General features: G+C 44.3%; 1 protein-coding gene across 2 annotated transcripts in view; it reads right to left on the bottom strand.

Moving 5' to 3' along the window:
- Positions 1-18071, bottom strand: part of BTBD2 (BTB domain containing 2) — an 84591-nt gene extending 66520 nt beyond the window's left edge. The window contains exons 1-3 of one of the 2 annotated variants that reach the window (XM_033957037.1): positions 17544-18071; positions 4314-4433; positions 3711-3867 (exon numbers count right to left, since the gene is read on the bottom strand). In XM_033957037.1, coding sequence (XP_033812928.1) covers positions 3711-3867; positions 4314-4433; positions 17544-18049 — 783 coding nt within the window. In that variant the 5' untranslated portion in view covers positions 18050-18071. The remainder of the gene's footprint in view (positions 1-3710; positions 3868-4313; positions 4434-17543) is intronic. The other variant, XM_033957036.1, reaches the window with a different exon arrangement.
- Between the last annotated feature and the right edge of the window lie 8264 nt (positions 18072-26335).

Raw genomic sequence — 26335 nt, forward strand, 5'->3', positions numbered from 1 at the left:
GTTCGCCCATTTCATGGATCTCGGTGTTGCATAGGTGCATTGCTGCCACCACCATCACCTTGGTAAAGGTGCGAGGTGCAATGGCAAGGCCAAAAGAGAGAGCAGAGAATTGGAAATGCTGCTCCAGTACATGGAACCATAAGTATCTCCTGTGAACCAGAAAAATGGGAATGTGGAGATAAGCCTCCATCAAAGGAGGCAAGAAATTCCCCAACTGCTACCACCGCAATGACTGGACAAATGGCCTCCATACAGAAGTATGGTATTTACAGCACAGCTTTGACCAACTTGAGGTCCAGAATTGACCTCCAGTCGTCTGAGCCTCTCTTTGGCACTATGAAGTATATGGAATATTTGCCTGAGCCAGTCTTCATCCGGTACTGACTCTATGGCGTGGTGATCCAGGAGCCCCTTGCACCATTGCCTGAACTCCGAGGGCTCTCTCTGGATGGATAGATAGGGAATCTACAAAAGAGGTCCGGGAGGGGGGCACAGAACTCTTATCTTGTAATCTTCTCAAACAATTTCCAGTCCCAATGATCTGCACCTATCTGTGCCCAGACCATCCAGTAAGTTGACAGCCTGACTCCTATCTGGAGGGGTGCAGCTGCTGGTCTAGTATCACTGCACTCTCTTGGAGGCTGGAGAGAGGCAATTGCCAGATGCTTGTTGCCTTCTGCCCCCGCTGAACCTCTGACACGATCCCTGAAAGGACCTCTGCATCACTTTTTCCACGTAAGAATGGTATCTTCAAGAGTCTCGAAAACTCCCGTGCCCTGAATTCTGAGCCACTCAAGGTCTGCTGTCCAGGAAGACCTTCGGGCGACAGTCTAACACTTGCCATCAGGTCATCCAGACTCTTTCCAAATAGCATCCGCCCCATGAAGGGAAGCTGGTTGAGGGTGGCCTTAGAAGCTGAGTCTCCTGCCCATTGTCTAATCCAAAATATCCATCGGGTGGAGATAGAATAGGCCTACACCTTGCACATGACTCTTAAGATGTCATACAGAGTATCTGCTACATAATTCACCTCAAAAGAGATCATCTGAGGGTCCTTGTCTACCTCCAAGGACGGGACCCGAGCTAGCTGAGTGTGGCTTTAATTTCTAAGGCTAAAGCCACGTCTACCTTGCGGTCCTGTGTATCCTTCAATATTACTGGGCAGGGAAGTCTACTTTGTGACCTGTGCTACCAGCAAATCCACCTTCAGCTTGGCCAATTGCAGGGATCTGCAGGGATCCCTCTGAAGACTCCCACTGGTCAGTGACTAGCTTCGTGATGTCAGGAAGCGAGGGAAAGAACCAAGCTGCTCATAATTGAGCACTATGACGTAAAGGCTGGCAGAAAGTCCAGATTCACGCAGTGAATTAGCTATTAAGCCCAGGAGCTCTGAAGACTTGAACAGCTGCCGCACCGTAGGGTCTTCATCCTTGTTCAGGGCTACCACCGATTCTTGTCCACTGGTCTCATGCAGAGAACCAGTTTCTGCCTGGGAAACACTGTCCTAGGACAATAATGGCATAGAAATCAGTCCTTCCATCTCCCAGTCAACGTCAGACTTACACCCTGGTCCAGCTCTGGGTCCTCATCTGCACCTGGTGCAGGTTGAGGACTAATCTCCAGTGCTACCGCCACTGTTGTACCTTCAGCAGACACTGGGGGATCTGAGTAGTTTAAATAGACATTCCACAGCAGGATCACAAAATCCAGGGTGAAGTCTTGCACACGAGGTCTCGATGACCCCAGAAGGGACTCCCTGAATGTCCTCCTGGGATCCACGGCGTTCATACATCTGTGCTTATCCAAATTTCCTTTGGAGGACTCTTACCCTGGGATCAAGCTTTCTGTGAATTCCCAGCCCTGGAGGACGCCGAGCCAAGGCTCCTGGCCTCTTCCTCGCATGCCCTACAGCACTGACTCCTCAGCTGTCCAGTCAGCATAATCCTGGCATGATACAGGGATAGAAAGGCCCGAGGGGTTCATCCCTATTGATTTTAAGCAAAACTGAGGAGTTCTGAAGGCAGATGAAGGCTCTAGAAAAAAAAATAATTATTATAAAGATGGCTGCCACCAGCAAATTTGTGCCTAAAACAGCCTGGAAGGGGGCTCCACTGAAGTTCAAAAATTTCAGGGAAAGGGGTTTTGGAGAAGGGGGACCATAGCTCTGGCCCAGAAACCCTTACATTTCACTTTTCTAGCCCCCTCCCTCGCATGCCCTGCAGTACTCACTCCTCGGTCAACCAGTCAGCATAATTCTGGCATGATACAGGGATAGAAAGGCCTGAGGGGTCCATCCCCATCAATTTTAAGCAAAACTGAGGAGTTCTGAAAGCAGATGGAGGCTCTAGAAAAAAAGATGATTTAAATCCAAGATGGCTGCTACCAGCAAATCTGTGCCTAAAACAGCCTGGAAGGGGGGAGGGCTCCACTGAAATTCAAAAACTTCAGGGAAAGGGGTTTTGGAGAAGGGGGACCATAGCTCTGGCCCCAGAAACCTTAGATTTCACTTTACCAGCCCCCCCCCCCGCCCCTGATTTTCATCATAGGCTATAATAGGCCTACTCACTGTGTCATGTGGTGCCTGCTTGCCTCAGCTCAAAAGTGCGACTGGAACAAATGGAGAAGAACTCTGCCTCACAAAAACTCACACTATGAATATGGTCTTTGGGCTGCCAGTTGGACTAAGCATCAAACTCTCTCACTGTGAAGGGGGTAGACCACTATTAATCCTGGCCAAGACGGGAAGGAGCCAAACAGCCTGCACTCAAGCTCCTGATAAATCAGGTATTCGACTGCAAAACTCCAAAATTATTACAGTAGGCTAGCTAGACAGGTGTTCCCAAGAGCTGATCCTGCTAGCAGCAGACTTTCTCCATGCAAGTCTGCATCTTCTCCCAGGCAGAGATCCTAACAAGAGGAAGCCTCTGGGCACCGAGCCTCCAACTTAAAATGACTGGACAAAAAACGAAAATAATAAAACCGTAGAGCAGTTCAGAAACACATCTGATCAAATTGCTTGCAGGAGAAAAACAGAGAGCAGGAGCAATCCTACTGGGAAGGAGGCAGAGTTGAAAGATGAGCGATAGTCTGCAAGCAACTTGCAAGTTCAGATGCATAACCCTAGTGTTCAGGACTACTAGACACACTGCACTAGAATTTTTTTTTTTAATAAAATATTTGGCTAGGCAATTTTTGAGATTAACACTTTGAAAACTTAACCTGAGAATCCAAAAACATTTTAAAATTGAACTAGGAAAAGGAATGGATTTAAAACCAATAAACTCAGCTGAAACCTAAAGCATAAGAAAAACATAAGAATAGCCTTACTGGGTCAGACCAATGGTCCACCAAGCCCAGTAGCCCGTTTTCACGGTGGCCAATCCAGGTCACTAGTACCTGGCCAAAACCCAATGAGTATCAATATTACATGCTATTGATCCAGGGCAAGCAGTGGCTTCCCCCATGTCTTTCATAATAAAAGACTATGGACTTTTCCTCCAGGAACTTATCCAAACTCAGTAACTTGGCCAAGCTCAGTAATTTACAGAGACTAGCCTTGGGGTTTAAACAAAAAAATTTCAACTACAAACCTAAAACTGCTCAAGTAATCCTCTTCAAGGATAGAAATACACTAATCCCAAGCACAGCCAGGCATTTCCTCATTTTTGCCTCCTCTCCAGTACAATTGTGCCCAGTACCTTAGGACATACCTGAGTTAGAAGCATGAAGGCATTGTCAGCTCGGAGGTTCTTCTTCAGAAACTCCACGCAGTGTGCCTCTAGGGCAGGCACAGCATATTTCTTAGCTGTGTACAGTGTTGTCATCACAGTTTCTGGACCAATCTGAACTTCATCAGAATAGAGAAACCTAAGACATGCAGAAAGCAACGTTTTTCCTTATGACAGAAAAGCAGCAAGAGACCAGACCTGAAAAGTGCAGGATCTTAAGAAGATTTTCTCTGTCCAGAATATAACCCTTCATTGTTTTTCAGTAGTTTTACAAGCTAGATAACACCGTATTTTTGTCAACTCATAATTCATGTACTTGGCTGTACCTTATACTGTACAAGGTTTCACCTATGGACAGCCGTAAGTATATAAAAGTACGTATTCAGAAATAGATAATTCTTTATATTTACTATGCCCCCTCTACCTTTCTGCAAGTAAAAGATTTAACAGAACATATGTATTCATCTATTGAAAATCAGACCGTGAGCAGCTTTTACAACAGACATAAGATAATCAAAACATAAAAGGGTTTCTCCCAGTGACTGGCTATAAAACAAACCCCATCAGGACAACTCCATGACTTACTTCAGCAGGGCTAGAAAAGCAGCAGGTTCCACATCAGGCAATTCAATCTCTGTAGAGGTTGTGGCCATACCCCCATTAAACATTGCATCGAAGACAGCACTGCCCACCGCCAGCACAAATCTACCGTTAAAGAAAGGAAAGACTGTAAATTAAAACCAGTATCTCTCTACTTTATTGAAACCATGAGTGCTGCAGCATAACAAGGATGTTTCTCATCACAGAAGAGGGACTACATGGGCTGTACTAAAAGCTCCAGGACCCAGCCTTTTAAAAAGCACCCAAGAGAAAACAGCAGGACTATAAAAGATCTAATTCAGCTAGTACTTAAAAAGATCACCAATGTACAGTCGACTCTACTTAAGTGCAAGCCCTTCGGACCGGATCACCACATGCGCTTAAACGGTGTATGCTCTTAATCAGAGTACATACATAGTAACAGTAACATAGTAGATGACGGCAGATAAAGACCCGAATGGTCCATCCAGTCTGCCCAACCTGATTCAATTTAAATTTTTAGTCATGAAAAATCACAGTACGCTGTAGTCAAATGCAATAAAACTTTTATTCAGAAAAAAAAAAAACCCACACCAAATACAATTTAACACTGTTCAGTTATAGAAACAGCACTGTTCCGTCTAATGCAGGGGTGTCAAAGTCCCTCCTCGAGGGCCACTATCCATTCAGGTTTTCAGGATCTCCCCAATGAATATGCATGAGATCTATTTGCATTGCTTTCATTGTATGCTAATAGATATCATGCATATTCATTGGGTAAATCCTGAAAACACGACTGGTTGCGGCCCTCAAAGAGGGACTTTGACACCCCTGGTCTAATGTAATACACTTTAACCTTTTTTTAAACCAACATTCTACTGAAATAATCAGTCATTGTTTTCTACACGCAGATTGACTACTGATGCTGCAAAACTGTCCATATTGTATTTTAATACTCTGAGCTCTTCACAACTTCTAGATATTTAATTTATGAGCCTCAGCCCCACCACTCACCGCCTCAAAATACTTTCATCGCGGCAAGCTTTACGTGGTTATTTCCTCATTGGCTCCTTCTACTTTCTATTCTTTCTTTTCATCTATTTTAAAAGTGCATGAATGCAAATTGTTTGCCTAAGTGCTGGGCATGGAGATTCAGGAACAACAGACTCCCTACATGAACTAAAGATAAGTCTCCTATTTTATTTATTTAGTTTTTTGAAAAACTTTGCAGGAAACTATAATTGGAGACTATAATTGAAAGTAAGTCCAGGTGGGAGTGAAATATTTTAGTATGGAAGGATTTTAGTGCGGCACAACTTGCTTCAGTGCTCAGTATGAAGAGACTTTCTGAACCAGGAAGGATTTCAGTGTGGAACATTTTGTTTCGGTGCTCGGCATGAAGAGGCTCTGTGAAGCAGGAACAGAAAGACTCCCTACAAATATTTAAGATAGTTCTACTCTTTTGCTTAGTTTTGGTTTTTCTATAAAGATAAGTCTTCTTTTTATTTTGTTTGATATGCCGAATTTTCTAGTTTATAGAACCCTTTCTTGCATATAATTTTGTTTTCCTGGCTGGAGCATGACTGCTTTTGATAAACTATGGATGGATGGATGGATAGACGGACAGACGGACAGACAGATAGACAGATAGACAGACACACACTTGTAATTTGCCTAGAAATTTTTTTTCTAAGCGATTATATCAAATTTAAATAAAACTTGAAACTTGAGTCTTTGAGGTGTTTTTCTATATTGTTATAAATATATGTCACACCCTCAGCAGGAAAGGAATAGGAGTTTCTTTATACAACTAAAGTGTACAACATGCATGTCAAACTCACAGCCCACAGGACGCATGCGGCCCACAACCAACATCTTTGCGGCCCAGCCAATGGGAATCTAATAAGACATAATTAGAGTGGCGAAATTTCTCTCACAATCCATCAGCACTGAGCAGTCACCTACCTCAGTGTTTTTCAACCTTTTTTGGGCAAAGGCACACTTGTTTCATGAAAAAAATCATGAGGCACACCACCATTAGAAAATGTTAAAAAATTTAACTCTGTGCCTATATTGACTATATATAAAGTAATTCTCTTGAATAGGAATCAAATAAACACAAAGAAAGTATTTTAGAATTACTTTATTATGAAATATTAAGTAAACAGAATAGTGAAAAATTATAAAATACTTTATTCAGTGCGAAACCTGGGCCTGTTTGGCTGAACACAAAGCTGATATTCTGGCTGGAATCGAAGAAAGACACACACGTAGCTCTTCGTCAACAGCTCTCAGTCTCTCTCTGTATTTGGTTTTTATAGCATACAAAAATAGACAAATATACCCTCCATCCTTTTTATTAAACCACAATAGCAGTTTTTAGCGCAGGGAGCTGCGCTGAATGTCCAGCGCTGCTCTTGACGCTCATAGGCTCCCTGCGCTAAAAACCACTATTGCGGTTTAGTAAAAGGTGACCATATTGTAAAATATAGACAGCAGATATAAATTCAGAACTGTGCATAGTAAGTGAAGGGAAGTTTTCATCTCTGGGAATTTACCCAGTTAACTATTAAGTTATTTGGGCAAATTCCTTTGAAAACTGTGGTAATACTGCCTCCACTTTGCTAAATTTAAAATAAAATCATTTTTCCTACCTTGTCTGGTGATTTCTGGTTGCACTTTCTTCTTCTGACTGTGCATCCAATCTTTCTTCCCTTCTATCAGCCTGTATGCTTTCTCTCCTCCACACCTCATTCCCTCCCCCAACTTTTTCTTCCTCTCTCCCTGACCTTTCTTTCTTTCTGTTTCTCTTCTTTCCTTCTGTTTCCCTGCCTGCCCCCTTTCTTTCTTTCTCCCTGCCGTTCCCCAAGCCACTGCCACTGCCATCGGGGAACAGGACCCACCAATGGATAACAGGCCCCAAAGCCGACGCCGACGCATGCTCTCCCTGACGTCAATTCTGCAATCGGAGAGGAAGTTCCGCCCAGCCAGGCAGCGATTGGCTGGCCCGAACTTCCTCTCCGACTGCAGAATTGACGTCGGGGAGAAGAAGACTTATCGGCTCGATAGATTAGATCGCCAAGACAAAGTGAGTCCTGGGTGATCGACTCACTTTGCCTTGGCGAGCTACTGGCGCCCCTGCCTCGGGCCCCCTGTCAGCTCCGGGCCCCTGAATCAGGGCCTGAATGCAGGCCCTGATGGCGGCCCTGCAGCACACCAGGCAACATCTCGCGGCACACTAGTGTGCCGCGGAACAGCGGTTGAAAAACACTGACCTACCTAAGCCAGTCAAAAACAACGATACAACATATGAGTATAACCAATTGCTTATTCTTATTAAGTACCAAGATGTGGACGCCTTTGGTACCTGAGACAAGTTTGCGCTTCTAGTCATAATGCACCTTCCCCCCCCCCAACACACTAATACTAGCAGTGAATCAGATGATAATACCTACCACACCATTAATCTTGTGTTGACTTGCTTGATGCGCCTAACAGGAAATATTTATACTTATGAAAGGAAATAAGTCTATCAGATTCAGAATTACCATTTTAAAAGTAATCACTGCGGACAAGATTTCTCCCGAAATAGGAAAAATAGTAGCAGAGAGGAGATTCCAAGTGTCAGGAAGAAAACAATTTTATCATTGCTCTTGTTCTTTTTTTTTTTTTTTTTAATACTGTACTTTTCGAAATAAACCTAAGTTTCTATGAAAAATGACGTTTGCTTTTTTGTGGCCCACATAAACTTAAACCTTGTTTATTTGCCCCATGTCAGTCTTTGAGTTTGACATGCTTGGTGTACAATGTCCATACCAAGCAGGTCTAATTACCCTCTTTGGGTCACATGTTGCCATGCCAGAGAGCAGCAGCAGCGGAAGAACTAAACTCTGTGCACCCCCCCACTGCCCTTAGCTGGATTTACTCCACTAATCTGGATTTCTAAACTGTAAAAAGCTCTTATTGATAACAATATGATCCACAACTAATAGCCACCAGAAAAGATAAAGAAGCAGCGCCGGTATCACACGACGCCATGCAGCGGGACAGACGCTAGCCTGTGTCTCTCCCGCTGCCCTTCTCAGTTTCCCCTCTCTTCTCGGGAGTTTTTCGGCTTTCGAGCCTTTGGACTGGGCTCATCGGCACCTCTACCCCTCCGGATCCTGCGGGCGCGTTCCAGATCGTTTCTCGGAGGGCATGTCGCTGAAATTGGCCCGCAAAGAAAAGGACCGCGGCAAGCAGGGAGACCCTAAAATGGCGGCGCCGCCAAGTCCTGGAGCCGCTACGGGGGGGCCGGCCTGGATCGCCGAAATAACATCCGGAGTCACGGCGGCGATGGAGCTCGTATTGGAGCAGAAACTCCTGCCTCTGGACCACAAGTTGGCTATGGTCCATGCCTCGTTGGATGCTATGGGGCAGGAGGTGGTAGCGTTCCGGCAGCGGGTGAGTGCTGTGGAGGATCGGATGCAGCACGTGGAGGACGCCCAGACCCGACATCAGCGCCTTGTCTCTGCCCTCGAGGACCGCATTGAGGACCTGGAAAATAGATCTCGCCGGTCCAATTTGCGATTTATTGGTATTCCAGAAGCTGTGTCAGAGCGGGACTTGAGGGGTGAGCTGGAAACCTGGCTGGCTGCCTCCGTTGTCTTCCCTGCTGATTTGGGTCCCATCCGTATTGAGAGGGCGCATCACCTGAGCCTCCGTTCTGCTCACCAGGCTCGGCCGCGGGTGGTGATAGCGAAGATCTTGAACTATGCTCACAAACAGTCTATTCTTCAGGCGGCTCGGACAGAGCGCTCTCTCACCTACCAAAACGGCAGGGTACTCTGCTTTCAGGATTATTCCACCAAAGTGGCCCAGCAACGGCGAGCATTTGCACCGGTGTGTTCTACTTTGGCAGCCCGCCATGTTCGCATCGCTCTCCTCTACCCCGCGCGGTTGCGGGTTCATCACAATGGCACCACTCAGGTTTGCTCTACTGTTGCGGAGGCGCAGAATATGATGGACGCGTGGAATGTGGACCTGCCTTCTACCAGTGCTGCTGGAGTGATTTCATCTACTGCTGGTCCGGCCTGATGGGTACCTGTTCTTGGAGATGCTCTTTCTTCGGGCTCGGCTGTGGCCCTGGGCTCCACATTGGATTTCCGTTCGGACTTTGGATGGACTAGTCCGGCTCTGCATTTGACTGTGGCCTTACTCTGCTCTGTTGCTTTGAGCTGTGATTGTGCCCCGGGTGTTTTTGTTTTGTGGGGCTTTTCTGTTTACTGAGGTGACCCAGGGTCTCTTTCCACCTCTGCACTGCCGGAGCTGTTTTTGGTGGCCGGCGGTGCTGGTTTGCCTTCTGAAGCGGGTGCTGTCTAGCTTGATGACTGGGGTGTTGTGCGAGTTTGGGGAAGTGTGGTGGGTTGTTTGTGTTTTGTGCTGGAATAGGAGGGGAGGGGGGTGTTGGGGTGGGGGCTCTGTGGTACTTGTTGAGCCCGTGTTATGGGAGCTCTTTGTTTGAATTTTTGAGGGCAGCGCTTGGGGCGGGTGGGTTTTGGGATTGAGTTCTTCTGGGTAGAGGTGCTCATCCTGGGACATTGTGGCACTATATGATGTCTTGGGTTTGTGCTGTGGGTTCTAATTCTGTCTGTTCTGCCCTTTGGGGTTAGGCCTAGTCCCTTTTGTTGTTTTCGGGGGGGATTCTGGGGAGGGGGCGTCTGTAGTGATTGGTTCCCTTCGGGGGCCGGAAGGGATGGGTTTGGTGAGGTAGGCGTAGGTTGGTTGGGTTCTGGGGTTTGGATCGGTTTGAGGGGGGACGGGAGGGGCTGGTTTGGGGGGGGAGGGGAGGGCTGGGTGGGAAGAGTGGTTCTTCTAGATCTGGGGTGACTGCTGGCACTGGCTTCCGCATGGGTCTGGCCTTGGGGGGGGGGGGGGCTTGCTGGGACGCCTCTTCCTTGGCTTTGGAATATTTTGGTTCCTTGTTGGTTATTTTTGTTTCATTTTTATGTCCCTTAAGCTATTATCTTGGAATGTGGGGGGCATTCATTCCCCAATAGAGAGACAGAAGGTGCTCCGACGCCCAATCAGCTTCTCTGCAATTAGAGCCTATGCAGGAGGTGGGTGTTTGTTTTCAAGACATTAAAGTGGATATTAAAATCAGTGAAAGAAGAACTGGTCAAATAGTGGCGAATTTATGTGGCGAGATATCAACGTTGGGGATGAGAGTGAATGAATCAGAGAATCGCTTGGAGGACCATCATGAACAATTGCTTGACTTAGATGCACGTGCAAAAGAGTTGATATCGCAGCAAACTTTCATGTTAGACAAGTTAGAGGACCTTGAGAATTGGGGCAAACACTCCAATCTTCAGGTGCGCCTGAGCTGGCTGAATATAATAGCTGTGAACAAGTTATACAAAAGATAGGTAGCATGTTGGGGTGACAGTAACCCAATGAGATTTCGCCAAACCGGTGTTATACAAGCCTAATAGTACTCAACTAATTTAACCATATTTATGGTCTTTTTATGACTTTTTAAAGATTTTTGCATGTTAAATGTGTCGAACCCACTTTAATCCCAAGTAATTTCAGGGTTGGCAACTGTGTCTCTAATTGGCCACCCCTGAAGTGTTTCACTGTAGGAAAGAACGGTCCTTGCTTATCAGTTTTGATGCTGAGAAGGCATTTGATATAGTGAACTGGAACTTTTTATATAAAGTCTTGTGTAAATATGGCATGCGGGGATTTTTTGCTGAGGCAATTGTGGCCCTATATCATCAACCTCAAGCTGTGGTATGTGTTAATGGCCTACACTCTGAACCTTTTTTAAATCATAGAAGCGCCCAAAATGGCTATCCTCTATCCCCCCTTTTATTTGTACTTACACTTGATCCACTAATTAGACACACAGTTGCCAACCCTGAAATTACTGGGATTAAAGTGGATTCGACACATTTTAAAATTTCAGCTTTTGCCGACAATTTATTGATGCATTTATCTTCCCCAGATAAATCTCTCCCAGTTTTGTTAAGTCAGAATGACTCCCATCTACAATGCAGATACAAGATTGCAAGACTGGGTGCGGCAATTCCCTCTAAAACGGGCAAATGAGACATTTAGATACCTAGGAATACAACTGCGGATGGCCCTTAATTATACCATCATAATGTTGTAGGTCTCCTTCAATATACCAAACAGAAATTGGATACTTGGCAATCATTGCCACTATCGTTATAAGAGAATTTATATCATATGGTCATATTTCCAAGCTGGCTGTATGTTCTGCAAACAATTCCTATTTATTTGAGACAACATGACATAACTGTACTACAAGGCATAATTAGGAAATTGTGTTAACGGAATAAGAAATCTAAAATTCATATGAAGCAGAATTATGCCCCTTGATCCTCAAGTGGGATGGGCTTATCCAATATGAGGCATTTCAATATGGCCTGTCTCCAAAAGATTGGATAATGAATGCTGAGGACTTTACTCCATGAAGCATGGAAAGGGACCTATTTCAGCCTCTCCACCCACACTATCTTCTACATGCTGCCCTCAAACTGATAGCTCAGAAACATAGATATACCAGTAATCTATTTTAAGACCTCAATACTGGCTGCATGGAAATTTCTATTACTGTTGTTGCAACAGACACCTAATAACTCTGACTTGGTTCTCATTACTTCCTCGCTAAAAGGCATTTCCCACACAGGAAAGCTAGGGACCTCCCTCCACTTCAAAATCACTGAGCTCTGGAACAACCTTATCTCCCCTCTTCGGAACTTGAGCTCTCTCCAAGTTTTCCGTAAACATCTGAAAACCTGGCTTTTCTCAAAAAATGTAAGTTTCCCTCCAACTTAGGAATCAAGGAAACTCTTATATCTTGGCATCCCAAGTCCTCTAAATTTTCTTCACACTTCTACCTCTAACCCTCTGTTGTAGTTCCTTCCTATTTCTCCTACTGTAAACCGCGTCGAGTTCTACTAACGTGGAGATGATGCGGTATACAAACCTAAGGATTAGATTAGATTACTAATAACTTATAGTTTACCCCAGGTTTGCATCAAACAGTCTTTACTAGATAGGCGCAACATGGATTGATCCATGAAGCTGATTTCTTTTTTTTTATGTTTGTTTGTTTTAAAACTGCACTTGTTGTTTAAATACATACAAAAGATTTTTTTTTTACAAAGGATTGTAGAGCCTGTATTCCTTTCTGTAAGGGAAATTGTAGCTGATTTCTTAACAGCAAATGGTAAAATTAAATATTTTGATGCCTTGGTACAGGGTCCTGGTGTATAAACCCGGGATGGGTTTGCTTACTTGCAACTCTCACATTATATATGAGATCTTTTAAAGTCAAATTTCTCAATTGCTACTTATAAAGCACTACTTGCTGTTCTTACTAATCCCGGTTATGATCGAGCAAAGATTTCTCTCTTGCACAAAGCTCTCATATACTTGGTGCCCAAAAAACAATATATGCAGATTTTGGCAGCTTGAACATCAGTTACAGACAAGTATCTCAGAACCTGAGTTAGTATCTAATATAATAAAACGCTAGGCCGCGCATGCGCATTTCCTATGTGTGCGCCGGTTTTCCATGAGCTGTAGCGACACATAGGAAGTGCGCATGCGCGGCTTACGATTCTTTGAAAGACGCGGCGGTGGCTACTCTCACGATCCCCGCCTGCGTCGGACTTCCGACGCAGGTGGGGATCATGAGAGGAGCCACCGCCGCATCTTTCAACTTAAAAAAAAAAACCAAACAAGGCGGATGTCAGCCCGATGGCTGGAGTTCAACGCTGAGTCCGGTGAGGAGTGCTTCCCTCAACAGGAACCGTCGGGTCTAATTCAAATACTCCCGGCAGGTCGGGAGGGGGCGGAGCAGGCTCGCACGCCTGGCGGGGACCGGACAGGAACTAGACTCCCTGTAGGAGCCAGCCTGATGGCTGGAGATCATCGGACTGGACAGAGGAGCAGGTAAGGGGGTGCTGCAGTACAGGAGGAGCATGGAAGAGGTGATTCTGGACAGGGGGGGAGGTAACAGGAAGGGAGGCCTACTGCTGGATAGGGGAAGCAGGGAAGAGGTGCTGCTAGACAGGAGGGGGGGAGGTAAAAGGAAGGGAGAAGGGCTCCTGCAAAGGAGAAGAGCTACTGCTGGATATGGGGGAGCTAGAAATGGGGTGATGCTGAACAGAGGGAGGAGGGAGATAAAAGGAGAAGGGCTACTGCTATATAGGGGGAGCAGGGAATGGGTGGGGGTGCTGCTGGACAGAGAGGAGGTAAAAGTAAGGGAGAAGGGCTGCTAGCACCCGTAACGGGCTAAACAACTAGTCTGTAATAAAGAATGTACCCCCTGACAGTTCACAGTTCTAGCTACAGAGAATGCCATTACCGTACAATTCTCAGTATACCTTTCACAGCTGCATCTGTATCATATGCGAGGGATAGCAATGTCTGTGTGTCTAAAATGTGGTACACAGGTGAATACTTTATCTCATTCCATTTGGACTTATAGTCACATTACTTGTTTTTGGGTGCAAGTTTTTGCAGCGAATAATCATTAGGTGTTATATTTGGGAAATTTGTATTTAGAGAGAAAATAACAGGTAATGGACTTTTTATACAAAAAGCATGTATTGTTGGGAAGAAATTTATTTTAAAAATGTGGGTAAATGACACCCCATCATCCTTTTGGCAATGGAAAACCCCGATACATCTCTAGCTTCTCATGTCATTAACTGATGCAGGTGCAACATATAAGCAGAGAAAAACGTTTTTGATCTACGGTACTTGGGAATTTTACATTACTGCCCTACCAGCATAGTTTGATTCTCAATTTAACTTTATGATAACCGAAATGTAATGACCTCCGAAGGTATATACAGTACTATCTTTATTAAGTTGTTCCAAGATATACTGGATAGTACTGTTTATTGTTAAGGAAGGGGAAAGGGTGGGTTGATTATAGGCGAGTTTGATTTAACTGGAGGATTAGAAGGCTCTATACTTTACAGATTCGACCAGACACAAGAGTAAGGCCTCTGGTCTTGTTCTGACTTCAGGATTTGAATGCTATGGAAGGAGACTTATTCTTCTCAGATTTGGATCATAGTTGAGAGCTGGGGGGGGGCGGCAGCAGCTGTTTCATAGTATGACTTTTTATAAGACATCAAAACATTGTTTCTATTTCTTTATTCTGTATATTTGTATTATTTTTGTATTTCTTTATCCTGTATTTTTGTATTAGCACCAATAAAATAGTTGAAACGTAATTAGCTCTCCTTGATCCATACCATAACTGAAGTTTACACAAAAAGGCTACTGTTTTTGGCCAAGGCTTCATTCAAAGCTAGTCAACCAATGCCTTGACCACATCATAAAACAACAAAATTGAGATCTTTTAATTGTACATAGATAACATCCTCTGATTTGTTCTAAATATTTTATGGAGCATCCCATGTTTGCATGGGAAACCCTGTGTTCCCTCTCAATTATCCAAGCTGAATTTTAACCTGCTTAACCTTTCTTCATAGTGAAGCCATTCCATACTCTATCATTTTGATGACCCTTCTCTTCACCCTTTTCAGTTCCACCATATCTTTCTAAGGACAGAACTACACACAGTACTCAAACTGTACTCTCACCATGGATCTACACACAAGCATCAACACAGTTTTATTTTCCATCCACTTTTCTAATAAAATTCCTAAAAGTTTGTTTGGTTTTCTTGGCTGCTGCTATGTAAACAAACATGCTCTCTGAAATTATTCCAAGATCTATTTCCTGGATGGCAATTCCCGATATTTATTTTCTGAAATTTATTACCCACCTTTAAGAAGAGATTTGCCCAAAGCAGTGATATGAAAACCATAATTTTTATACTTATAATTAGGATTATTTTTCCCTATACAGCATCATGGGGTAAAGACCTAGAACAATTGCTTTCGCCCACTATTCGCCGATGACGCCAAACTATGTAATATAGTAAGTGAATGCAGTTTACAGAATTATATGGCGCAGGACCTGCTTACATTGGAAAGTTGGTCCTCAACCTGGCAGCTAGGCTTCAATGCTAAGAAATGTAAGGTCATGCACCTCGGAAGCGAAAATCCATGCAGGACGTACTTCTTGAACGGAGAAACTTTAACTAGGACTTCAGCAGAACGAGATTTAGGAGTAATCATCAGTGCAGACATGAAAACTGCCAATCAAGTGGAGAAGGCTTCATCTAAGGCAAGGCAGATATTGGGTTGTATCAATAGAAGTTTCGTCAGCCGAAAGCCTGAAGTCATAATGCCGTTGTACAGGGCCATGGTGAGACCTCATCTGGAGTACTGTGTGCAATTCTGGAGGCCACATTACAGTAAAGATGTGCGCAGAATTGAATCGGTTCAGCGGACGGCCACCAGGATGATCTCGGGGCTCAAGGGTCTCTCGTACGAAGAGAGATTGAACAAATTGCAGCTCTACACTCTCGAGGAACGTAGGGAGAGGGGAGACATGATCGAAACATTTAAGTACCTCACGGGACATGTCGAAGTGGAAGATGATATTTTCTTTCTCAAGGGACCCTCGGCCACATGAGGGCACCCGCTCAAACTCAGGGGCGGAAAATTTCATGGTGACACCAGAAAGTATTTCTTCACAGAGAGAGTGGTTGATCATTGGAACAAGCTTCCAGTGCAGGTGATCAAGGCAGACAGCGTGCCAGACTTTAAGAATAAATAGGATACCCATGTGGGATCCCTACAAAGGTCAAGATAAGGAAATTGGGTCATTAGGGCATAGACAGGGGGTGGGTAAGCAGAGTGGGCAGACTTGATGGGCTGTAGCCCTTTTCTGCCGTCATCTTCTATGTTTCTATGTTATTTATGAGGAATTTAGGAAACGTCTGAAAACACACCTGTTCCTAAAGTATCTAGACAACTGATCCTCTCTTCTTTCTCCCCTCTATAGCGATTAACTTGTTCTATTGATCACTCTCTCCTCAAAAATGGATTTCCTGTCCTATTAACCCTCTTTCTTCCTCCCCTCTTAAAGTCAATTAATTTGTACCTTTGCTTAATCTTTGTAAACCGCATAGAACTTCATGGTATTGCGGTATATAAGCTGTTATTATTATTATTATTATATGGTGAGCCTAGAGCAGAGAAGAGAACAGTCACTACTCCCTAATTCTACCCCTCTTCTGTTGTTCCTAGCCCACCCAAGCCTCTCCTGGCTCCACAGTTCTACTTCCATTTTGTTTACAAATTAAGCCCCAACAAATATAATGAATAGTAAAATGTTCTATATTTGGTGAACAAAAGTAAGGAACACTAATCCTTTGTGACCTAGAATTTGTTAGTCTCTTTCTTTTTTAGGTGTAAGTGGGTATTGCCATTTTCAAAGCATTTTACACTCATTATGTGATCTGAATAAGGCCTTTAGCTCTTTATTCTGAACTACCATAGAAATCTTTTTTTTCTTTCCATACAAAGCATGGCTTCATAGTTGCGACTGTTTAATCTAGCGCAGTCATGCTATCCCCACGCATTGAACACAGATAAAACAAAAACTTTTTTTCAGGTAGAAAGTGTTTTCAACCAAGGGGCAGATTTCTTCCCCTACATAGAGATGTCTCTGGCTCACTAAATTTTTTTTTAATATATAAACTACAAGTTTATTAAAAACTAAATATACCACTTAAGAGCATGAATCTGACTCGGTCTTTAGGTTTCATTAACATACCTGGCTGGCATCTACAGTATACTGTCTAAGTCTGTGTGAATAAGAACATGTTTCCTATATTCTCTTACCACCAGTGATGAACAGAATAAAAATGTTTTAAAATACATTCAGAAAACCATAAAGAAAAAAATATTATGACTGTAGACCCAGGAAAAAAAAAGATCAAAATATAAATAAGGGTTCTCAAATTTGCATCCTACCAATGTACCGGTACATTCTTTGCAAACCCACATCACACATACTGTACATATATAGTCATATCTGAAAAGCTATTTTTACTTTGGAACTTTAAAATCCAAAAAAGAACTGCTTAAACCCACTTACAAGGAAACAAAATGCAGTTCGTAAGATGAACATAATACAACAGAAGCAGAAAATAAAAGTCAGAACAAAAAACAATCACACACTAACTACCTCTACTCCCTGCTGAAGTGATGCGGGTGGGCAGAAACCGCTGTCTCTAATCTGTACATATAGGCACAGTTATGAGGATAGAGAAGGGCAGGGAGCCGCTACCTGTGCGCCGGGATGCGCTGGCTTCCCATCCCCTTGCCCACCAGGAAGTGCACGTCGCTCAGCACCTCGTTGTTGAAGAGGAAAGCGAAGCGATCCTTCACTGTGGTCTTGGTGGCTTGCCAGTTGTAGACGGGTTCCCGGAACACCAGCACCGGGGCTGGGGCCGGGGCTGGAGCTGGGGCTGGGGCCGCCTCTGCGGCCTGCGCGGCTGACAGGCTGGAGGAGGAGGCCGAGGCCGAGGCCGCAGCCGCGGCAGCCGGGTTACCGGGACCGCCAGGGATGGACGAGACCGCCCCACCGCGGTTGTACGTTAGGCCCGAGCCACCGTTATTGTTGCTGGTGACGCCATTGCCGCTGCCATTGCCAACACCGTTACCCGCCGCGGCTGGACACGACAGGCCGCAGCCGACACTCCCACCCCCCGCCATCTTGGTGTCTGGAGGCCGCCGAAGACGCAACGGAGAAACCGCACCGTTTACAAATAGAGCCGGGCAGCAGCGGCGCATGGGGGCGGGGAGGGGGAGGAGCCAGAGAGAGAGGGAGGGGCCGGACTGTTTATTGATAGGACTGGACAGCAATGACGCATGGGGGGCGGGGAGAGAAGTCACAGAGTGGGAGGAGCCGGACTGTTTACAAAATAGAACCTGGAGGCAGAGCTTTTGGGAACGGAGGCAAGGAGAGGGGCGGAGCCAGCAGGAGGGCCAGGACTATTTACCAACAAAGGCAGGCAGCAGCGGCGCAAGGAGGAGAGGCCAGACTGTTTACTAATACAGTCGGGACTGCTGAGACTTATGTGGGTGGAGAGAGGGGAGGAGCCGGGGTTGATGTGTTTACATATGGGAACAGGCCATGGGGCTGGAAGAGGGGAGATCGAAGAGTTTGATGTTTAGTTTACAAATAAAGCTGAGCAGTTGTTGCCATGGAAGCGGGGAGAGGCGAGGGGGGCCAAGCTTTAAGTAAAGAAAGTATAGGGAGAACGGATGTGGGAAAGAAGCAGGGATGAGGTGGGTATTGAAAGGAGGTGGGTGTGTACTCGGGTGCCTGGAAAAGGAGGGAAGTTGAGAAATCGGTAATTTAAAGGTGCCTCCCCGTTCACCAGAATCCATTTTTCATTCTGGCAAAAAGGAACTAGAGCGTGGGGCCGTAATTACATGCTACCTCATGCTTGTTCGGTTCAATCTGATGGTGTCTTGTCAGGTGACTACCGTTGGGGGGCACTCCAGTCCGTCCTGAAGTAATGGGCCAAACATTGTACCGTTTGCGGTAGTTTAAAAAAAAAAAAATTCGGATAAAATAGATCATCCAGACAGTACAATGGGCATTTTATCGCTGCTGTGGATAATCACGGGGACTGTTTATACTCCCTCCTAGAGTTATGCAGATAGTGTCTATGCAGTTTTTGTTTTGTTTTATTCTTTATTAGTTTCCAAATTTACATCACCAAAAATTGGAGACAAACAAGAAATTCCTGAAATAAAATAAATCAACCAAAACATAGAAAACAAATAATAATTTTTCGACCACAACATTAAGGCAATTGTGATCTAAAAATTAGGGGGGGGGGGTAATGTATCTCTCTTAATCAATATAAGGACAGTGCAAGGACCCTGAGACCCTTCCCCAGCCAATCTACAGTGAACGTGTGGAATTTACATTATGACATTAATTTCTTCCCTGGCCCTTAGAAATTCCTCAAGCTGCTTCCTGTCAAAAAACTGAAATTGTTTGCCTTCATAAACAATATAACAATTACAAGGAAATCTTAACACAAAAATAGCAGGCCAGGAAGGCTTTTTGTAGGGTTACCAGACGTCCAGATTTCCCTGGACAGCTTTTCAAAACCCAACACTTTGTCCGGGTTTTGAAAAGCTTGGAAGAAATCACTATCGGGCAGGAGTGCATCCGCCCATGTGCGGATGTGCTTCTGCCTGACAAAAGCGAGGGGCAAGGCTGGGTAGAGCTAGGGTAGGATTGGGGGCAGGACTGGGGCATAATGGGACGGGGATGGGTGGAACTGGGCAGGCCTGGGAGTGGGTCTAGGGGTCCAGTTTTTCAGAACAGAATATCTGGTAACCCTAGCTTTTTGCCTTATCTGTGTATCTCTTGCCAAATTACTCTTATTTTAGACCCTAGGAACTGGGAGTCCAAATGTTTAAAGGAAAGCTTCAATACAATATTCAAAAGCAAAGGAAACCAGTAATGTAGTTCTAAGAGTAACCACTTCCAGAGAGAATTCCAAAAAGGAAGTGAATTCCAAAGCTGCTTCATTCCCAGCTGTACCTTCAGAACCAACAAAATTCTTCAGTCCCTGAAGGTATTGAGCTTGCGTAACAGGAGGGACTTCCACCAAGAATTTCTTAAACATATCCACAGTTGGGGTTAATTGAAATTTAGGAAAATTTACCGTAAGTCTCAAGTTAAATCATCGCAATTGATTTTCAAGGTACTCTAAACGTTTTGCAATATAATGTCTATCTTTCACTACCGAGGATTCAAAAGTCTCCACAACCTGGACTCTGGCCCTTAAGGAGTCCATTTCTTGTTGATGTTGAGCGACAACCTGCGCTTGAACCAGCACTGCATCAGAAATATTTTTCAAATCAACAGTATTTTGTCTAACTTCTTTTAATACAAAAGACTGCTTGCCATTAATGGCATCCCACAGTGATTCAAGAGTCACAACGGCTAGTCTTAACATCTTTTGCTTCTCTGAAACTAAAGTTACCTGGGTCTTAGCTTTCATAAGATTACTCACTGTTTCCTGTTCCAATGTTTTGGAAGCAGTTTGCATCAGTTGTTCTTCCTCCAGAGTAAACTCCAAACTCACGGCAGACCCCCCCCCCCCCCATGCTCACAGGGGCTATCATCCTGTACGGGTTCCCCTGCGGAACGCTGGTCTGCTGGTGAATTTTCACCAGGGCATGGAGCAGTTTGTTGTACAGGGCTTAAAGACACCCCATTCAAACTGCTGACCGAAGCTAAAGTTCCAGGCACGACTGAAGGAGAAGAGTTCACCGGTCCCACTGGAACTCGGAAGTAGCCAAGAGTAGATTGTCACATTCCCTGAGTGGATGGTGCCACCGGGGGAGGATCTCGCACTTTTCCTCTCCGCTTCCCCATCAAACTCACAAAACACCAAGTGCTGTTCATATGCCCTTGTAATTCAGCCTATTTAGCATTACTCTACAGCGCAACCTTTCAACATGTCCTTTCACCACCGCGCCATTTTGGATCTCTCGTGCCTAGGCTGTTTCTAATGTTTCACAGCATTATTTGGATGTTAACAAACTCAGTGCTACCTATGGGATAGCAGGTGGTTTTAAAATATTGACACAAAAGATGTAACCCTATGGACACAACAGTTGCCAATACGTCCAATGTATAATGTTTTCAATAATTGGCTAGACTGAATAAATTCTCAGGGAGACTGTTTGGTCCTGAGAGAATAAAAAATTATACACCTATTAAAATTGTAAACGGACATCAGTATGAGCTCATGAAGAAGCAGGATGCGGTGGAAGCACATGTTAACACCATGACTGAGGACATCATAGAAGTGCAGCAGGCAGTGGCGGGAGTACGTGTGGAGGAGGTGGCGATGTGGGACAAGTTGGAAGATCTAAAGAACAGATCTCGCCGGTGTAATCTCCAGATCCAGGGGGTGCCGGAAGAAAGTGCCTATCAGGATGCCCATCAGACAGCCTTGGACACCTGTACAGATATCCTCACTAGTGCACTAGCTGGTGAGGGGCGGGTACCGGAAATAGAAATAGAAAGAGCGCATCGGGCTTTGGGGCACCCTAAATCCAACTTGCCCCTTGATATCGTTCTGTGCCTGGGCAGCTTTCGGGTGACTACAACTTTCTGTTTTTGTATATGTGGGACTGTATCAGAAGGCAGATTCTGGCCGGTGCAAGTAGGCGTTTGTGAATTGCTGCTTTCTGCCTGCAACCTCTGCAAGGATAGAGAAGTTTTCAAAGGTACCCTAAGGAGGAGGAGTGTTTGAGAGACTGTGGGAGATACTGGATTGTCAGCTGGGAGGGGAAAGGGAGAAATGCCAGGAGCTTTCAGCTGGTGGAGCTTGGTGACCTTCAACAACCATGGCAAGGGTGCGCCACTGCGGATGCACTCCTTACCCAGGCCTACCAGTAGCTACACCTTGGTCTCAAAATGTAAGGGAAGTGGATCAAGGAAGTTACATTACATCAGAAACATCGCCCTCCCTATGGGACCTTTTTTGTATTAGTGCTTTTGGACTCGTTTTATGCTTGATAGCTTTTTGGACTGAAAACATACCATTTGAATTCCTGGTTTATTTACAGATTATTTGAAACTTGATATTCCATTATTTGGAGAACCATTACTATTTGCATCCTAGTTCAGGCATGTAGCAAAATACTGACACCCCCCCCCCCCCCGCCCCCCGTCATCATCAATAAACAGAAAGTTTCCCAGGAATTCAGGGCATATCAGGCCAGACTTTGACAAATGGTCAAACACAATAAAAATATATATTTTTGCCCAGTTTTTCTGACTAGCAGGTGACTCAAGGTTGGGGGGGTTTTGTTTGTTTTTCTGTAACCCGTTCTGAGCTCTTTGGGGAGGGCAGGATATAAATCTAAATAAATAAAAGTAGACAGTGTATTTGTAAAGCATTTTTTTACATGCAGAAAATGATTCATAAAGTTACATGGAGTGTAAGATTTCTTGAAATCTTTTGAGTGGAGTTGTAATATTCAGATGTACTTTAATGATATATGCATGTACAGTACATGCACATCTGCTTTGACAGGTATAAATATGGGCACTGCTGGGGGGTCAATCTAAGTGCTTATTTTATATAAGCATTTAAGTACTCTAACCCCCACATCTCTGGCTTCCCATGTGTATTTTTGCTGCATCTTAGAATTTTAGTAATTACACGCAAGATTACTGCTTCAAATTGAATTAAGGAGTTTCTGGAAAGTCAGGGAGCAGTTACCAACCCCTTGCAGATTGGATTTTGTCAGGGCTTGTTCAAGTGTAGGCTTGTCTAGCACTTCTGCTGTGTTTAAGACATTGCACTGAAGCCTTCCAGGCACATAACACCTATAATAACAAAGCTGCTACTTGCAGTAAAGTATGTTTTAGATCGTCCCAATCAGTGGCCCTGTTTTAACTCTAAGCCTCTTAGGGCTAGATTCACTAAGCTTACCGATAGGGTCCCGATCGGTTTGCAACCCCGACCCGATTCACTAATCTTCCTCCCGATCCGTACACAATTCACACATGCAAATGAGGGGAAATGGCATGCAAATGTAGAAAGGTAGCGATTCACTAAACAATTTCAGTTACACTGACTGGGCTTGCCAATCAAAAAATAAGCAACTGCTGAGGACCAGTCGCTCACGTCCTTCCCGACTGTCCTGCTCTCTGCCGCCCCAACTCAGCACTACAGCGGTGAAATGTATCTAGCCTATGCTATTGAGGATTTGTGGCTGAAAGTGAATTTGTACCTATGTCTGAGAAGCCAGGAAGACTTTGCCCTCAGCATTTGGGAATATTCCCTCCTTGCAGCCTTCGACCTCTACCTCCCTGGGGCCAGTGGCAGCCCGGCAGGCGGGAACTTGCACCTGGCACATCGGGCGCAGGATCCGGGAAAGCATGCGCTGTCCTCTCGAACGCTCTACAGACGCTAGTATTGGATTGATTGAAAGATTGCCACGCTTGTTTCGCTCGTATCTGCTTGTGCAAAATAACCAGCTGCTGCGTTTCCTGTGAGAGGAAGTGAGTGAACTTTACTACTAGTACTCATTCCCGCTGCAGTCTGTACTCTGCAATAGCAGCTCTGGTCTCATCTTCCCTCCCTCAGGGCTGTCGCTGCCCTGGGCTCTCCGGGGTCTTGCGGTGGACGATGCTGGAGCAGGCGAGAGGGAAATTAGGAGAGTGAGCGCATGGGCAGACCATCTACAGGCAAAGAAGATGGTCTGCACATGCATCTGGATCCTCTGCAGTGATCTGTGCAGTCGCTGTGGGGCGTGCCTCTGATCGCAGCCATTTGCATGAGGAGGCTTGGTGAATCGGTCGCCCAGGAAGACTCTGCCACGGATCGGACAGGTAAGGGGGCTTTAGTGAATCTAGCCCTTAGTACTTTGTCTTATCAGACACTCATCAGTGGCCCTGATTTAACTCTGAGCCTACTTTGTCTTATCAAACACTCATACTTCAATTTTGCTGCTCCACAAATCAATAGAAATTCATCTAAGTAATTAATGGTGTAAATAGATATAAAGGAGGGGTGAACACCAAAGACAGGATAGCTAAGGGGAAAGGAAATGGAGCAGGAACTGTCTATTCATTATAAAGCAGCATGTTACTTTTTGTCTTTCTTTACCACTCTATCTTTTCTTTTTTTTTAAATCTTGATATTGTTTTACTCTCTTGTATTTATTGTTTACTCAATTATATTTGAGTTTATTTTATTTTACTAAGTTTTGCAGAATTCTTATGTCATTTTTTGTATTGTGTTAATTTGACCTGTTATTTCACTTACACTATAAATATCATACCCTCTCCTTTTTATGTATTTTACTTTTCTGCCTTTTAGTATAGGCAGTGATCAGATTTGAGGTTTGGGGGGGAAGCACATTCTATATTATTAGCTATATCCTATCTCTTTATCTTATCTCTAGCTTTCCTATCTCTAATAGAGTTACTTTCCTAATTTATCTGTATTTTACTTTAAACTGCTTAGATCTGTAATATGCTTAAGTGGTATATTAAATGTTAATAAAATATAAACATAAAGTTGGAGGGTTAGATAAATGACAGGAGACATAATCAGCTTTTTAAACAATAAGTTGCCTAGACCAGAAAGACATGTAATCTGGCACCTCTTCCATGGCAATGATTTTTCCTTTTATCGTGTAACATAGAAACATAAATGCCACACTGGGAGAGACTCAAAGTCCATCAATCCCACTGTCCTATCTTCAACAGTAGCCAATCCAGAATCCAGTCCCTTGCAGTGCTCCGTTTCTGGTAGAGGCTGATAAAGATAAGGCTGAATTGCTTAACAAATATTTCTATTCTGTGTTCCCAGCTGAAACGCTGGGAGTGGGACTGCAGAAGACATATGCAAATAAGGATGGATAGATCCTGATCGATTTTCAGAGGATTAGGTTCACGAGGAGCTAGATAAAGGTAGACAAAGCAATGGGGCTGGATGGCATACATCCAAGGGTACTGAAGAAACTTAGGGAAGTTTTGGCAGCTCCACTGGCTGACTTTTTCAATGCTTCTCTACAGTCGGTAGTAGGACTGGAGGACAGATATTGTCCTTCTCCACAAAAAGAAGTAATGAAGTAGTAGGGAACTACAGGCCAGTAAGTCTGACTTCTGTGGTAAGAAAATAGAAATGCTTTTAAAACAGAGAATAGTGACGTTTCTGGAATCCAAAGGATTACAGGGCCTGAGGCAACATGGATTCACTAGAGGCAGGTCTTATCAGACAAATCTGATCAATTTCTTTGACTGGGTGATCAGAGAATTGGATAGAGTGAGTGTACTAGATGTGGTGTATTTAGATTTTAGCAAAGCCTTTGAAAGAGTTCCACACAAGCATCTATTAAATTGAGTGCCCTCGGTATGGGCCCCCCAAATGACAGACTTGGTCAGGAACTGGTTGAGTGGAAGGCATCAGAGGGTAGTGGTCAGTGGAGATCGCTCTGAAGAAAGGGATGTTGCCAGTGGTGCCTCAATGTTCAGTTCTTAGGCTGTTCTTTTTAACATTTTTGTAAGTGATATTGCTGAAGGGATGTCAGGTAAGATTTGCCTCTTTGAGGATGATACCAAAATCTTCAATAAAGTAGACACCCCTGATGGTATGAATAACGTGATGAGGGACTTACTGAAGCTTGAAGAATGATATGAAATTTGTCAGCTAAGATTTAATGCTAAGAAATGCAAGGTCATGCATTTGGGCTGCAAAAACCCGGGGGAACGGTACAGTGTAGGAGGTGAAGAACTTTTCTGCACGAAAGAGGAGCGGTACTTGGTTGTGATTGTATGTGATAATCTTAAGGTGATCAAACAGGATGAAAAGGTGATGGCAAAAGCTAGAAAGATGCTAGGGTGCATAGGGAGAGGTATGGCCAGTAGGAAAAAGAAGGTATTGATGCTCCTGTATAAGACTCTGGTGAGATCTCATGTAGAATATTATGTACAATTCTGGAGGCCACACCTTCAAAAAGATATAAACAAGTTGGAGTTGGTCCAGAGGAAGGCTACTAAAATGGTCAGTGGTCTTCATCATAAGGCATATAGGGACAGACTTAAAGATTTCAATATGTATACTTTGGAGGAAAGATGGAAAAGGAGAAATATGATAGAGACATTTAAATACCTATGTGGCATAAATGCGCATAAGGCAAGTCTCTTTCATTTGAAAGGAAGTTAAGGAATGAGAGGGCATAGGATGAAGTTAAGAGGTGATAGGCTCAGGGGTAATCTAAGGAAATACTTTTTTACACAAAGGGTGGTAGATGCATGGAATAGTTTCCCAGTAGAAGTGGTGGAGACAAAGACAGTGTCTGAATTCAAGAAAGCATGGGTTAGGCATGTGGGATTTCTTAGGGAGCGGAGGAGATAGTGGATGCTTCAAAGGGGCAGACTGGATGAGCCATTTGGCCTTTATCTGCCATCATGTTTCTAAGTTTCTTAGCTTCTAGCAGACAGAGTGAAATATTCCCTATGCTTTACACTCATCTACTCCCTATTCTGTAATTTCTAACAGTGTTTCTAAGATTAAAAGT

Source organism: Geotrypetes seraphini, chromosome 8, assembly GCF_902459505.1.
Source record: "Geotrypetes seraphini chromosome 8, aGeoSer1.1, whole genome shotgun sequence".
Lineage (NCBI taxonomy): Eukaryota > Metazoa > Chordata > Amphibia > Gymnophiona > Dermophiidae > Geotrypetes > Geotrypetes seraphini.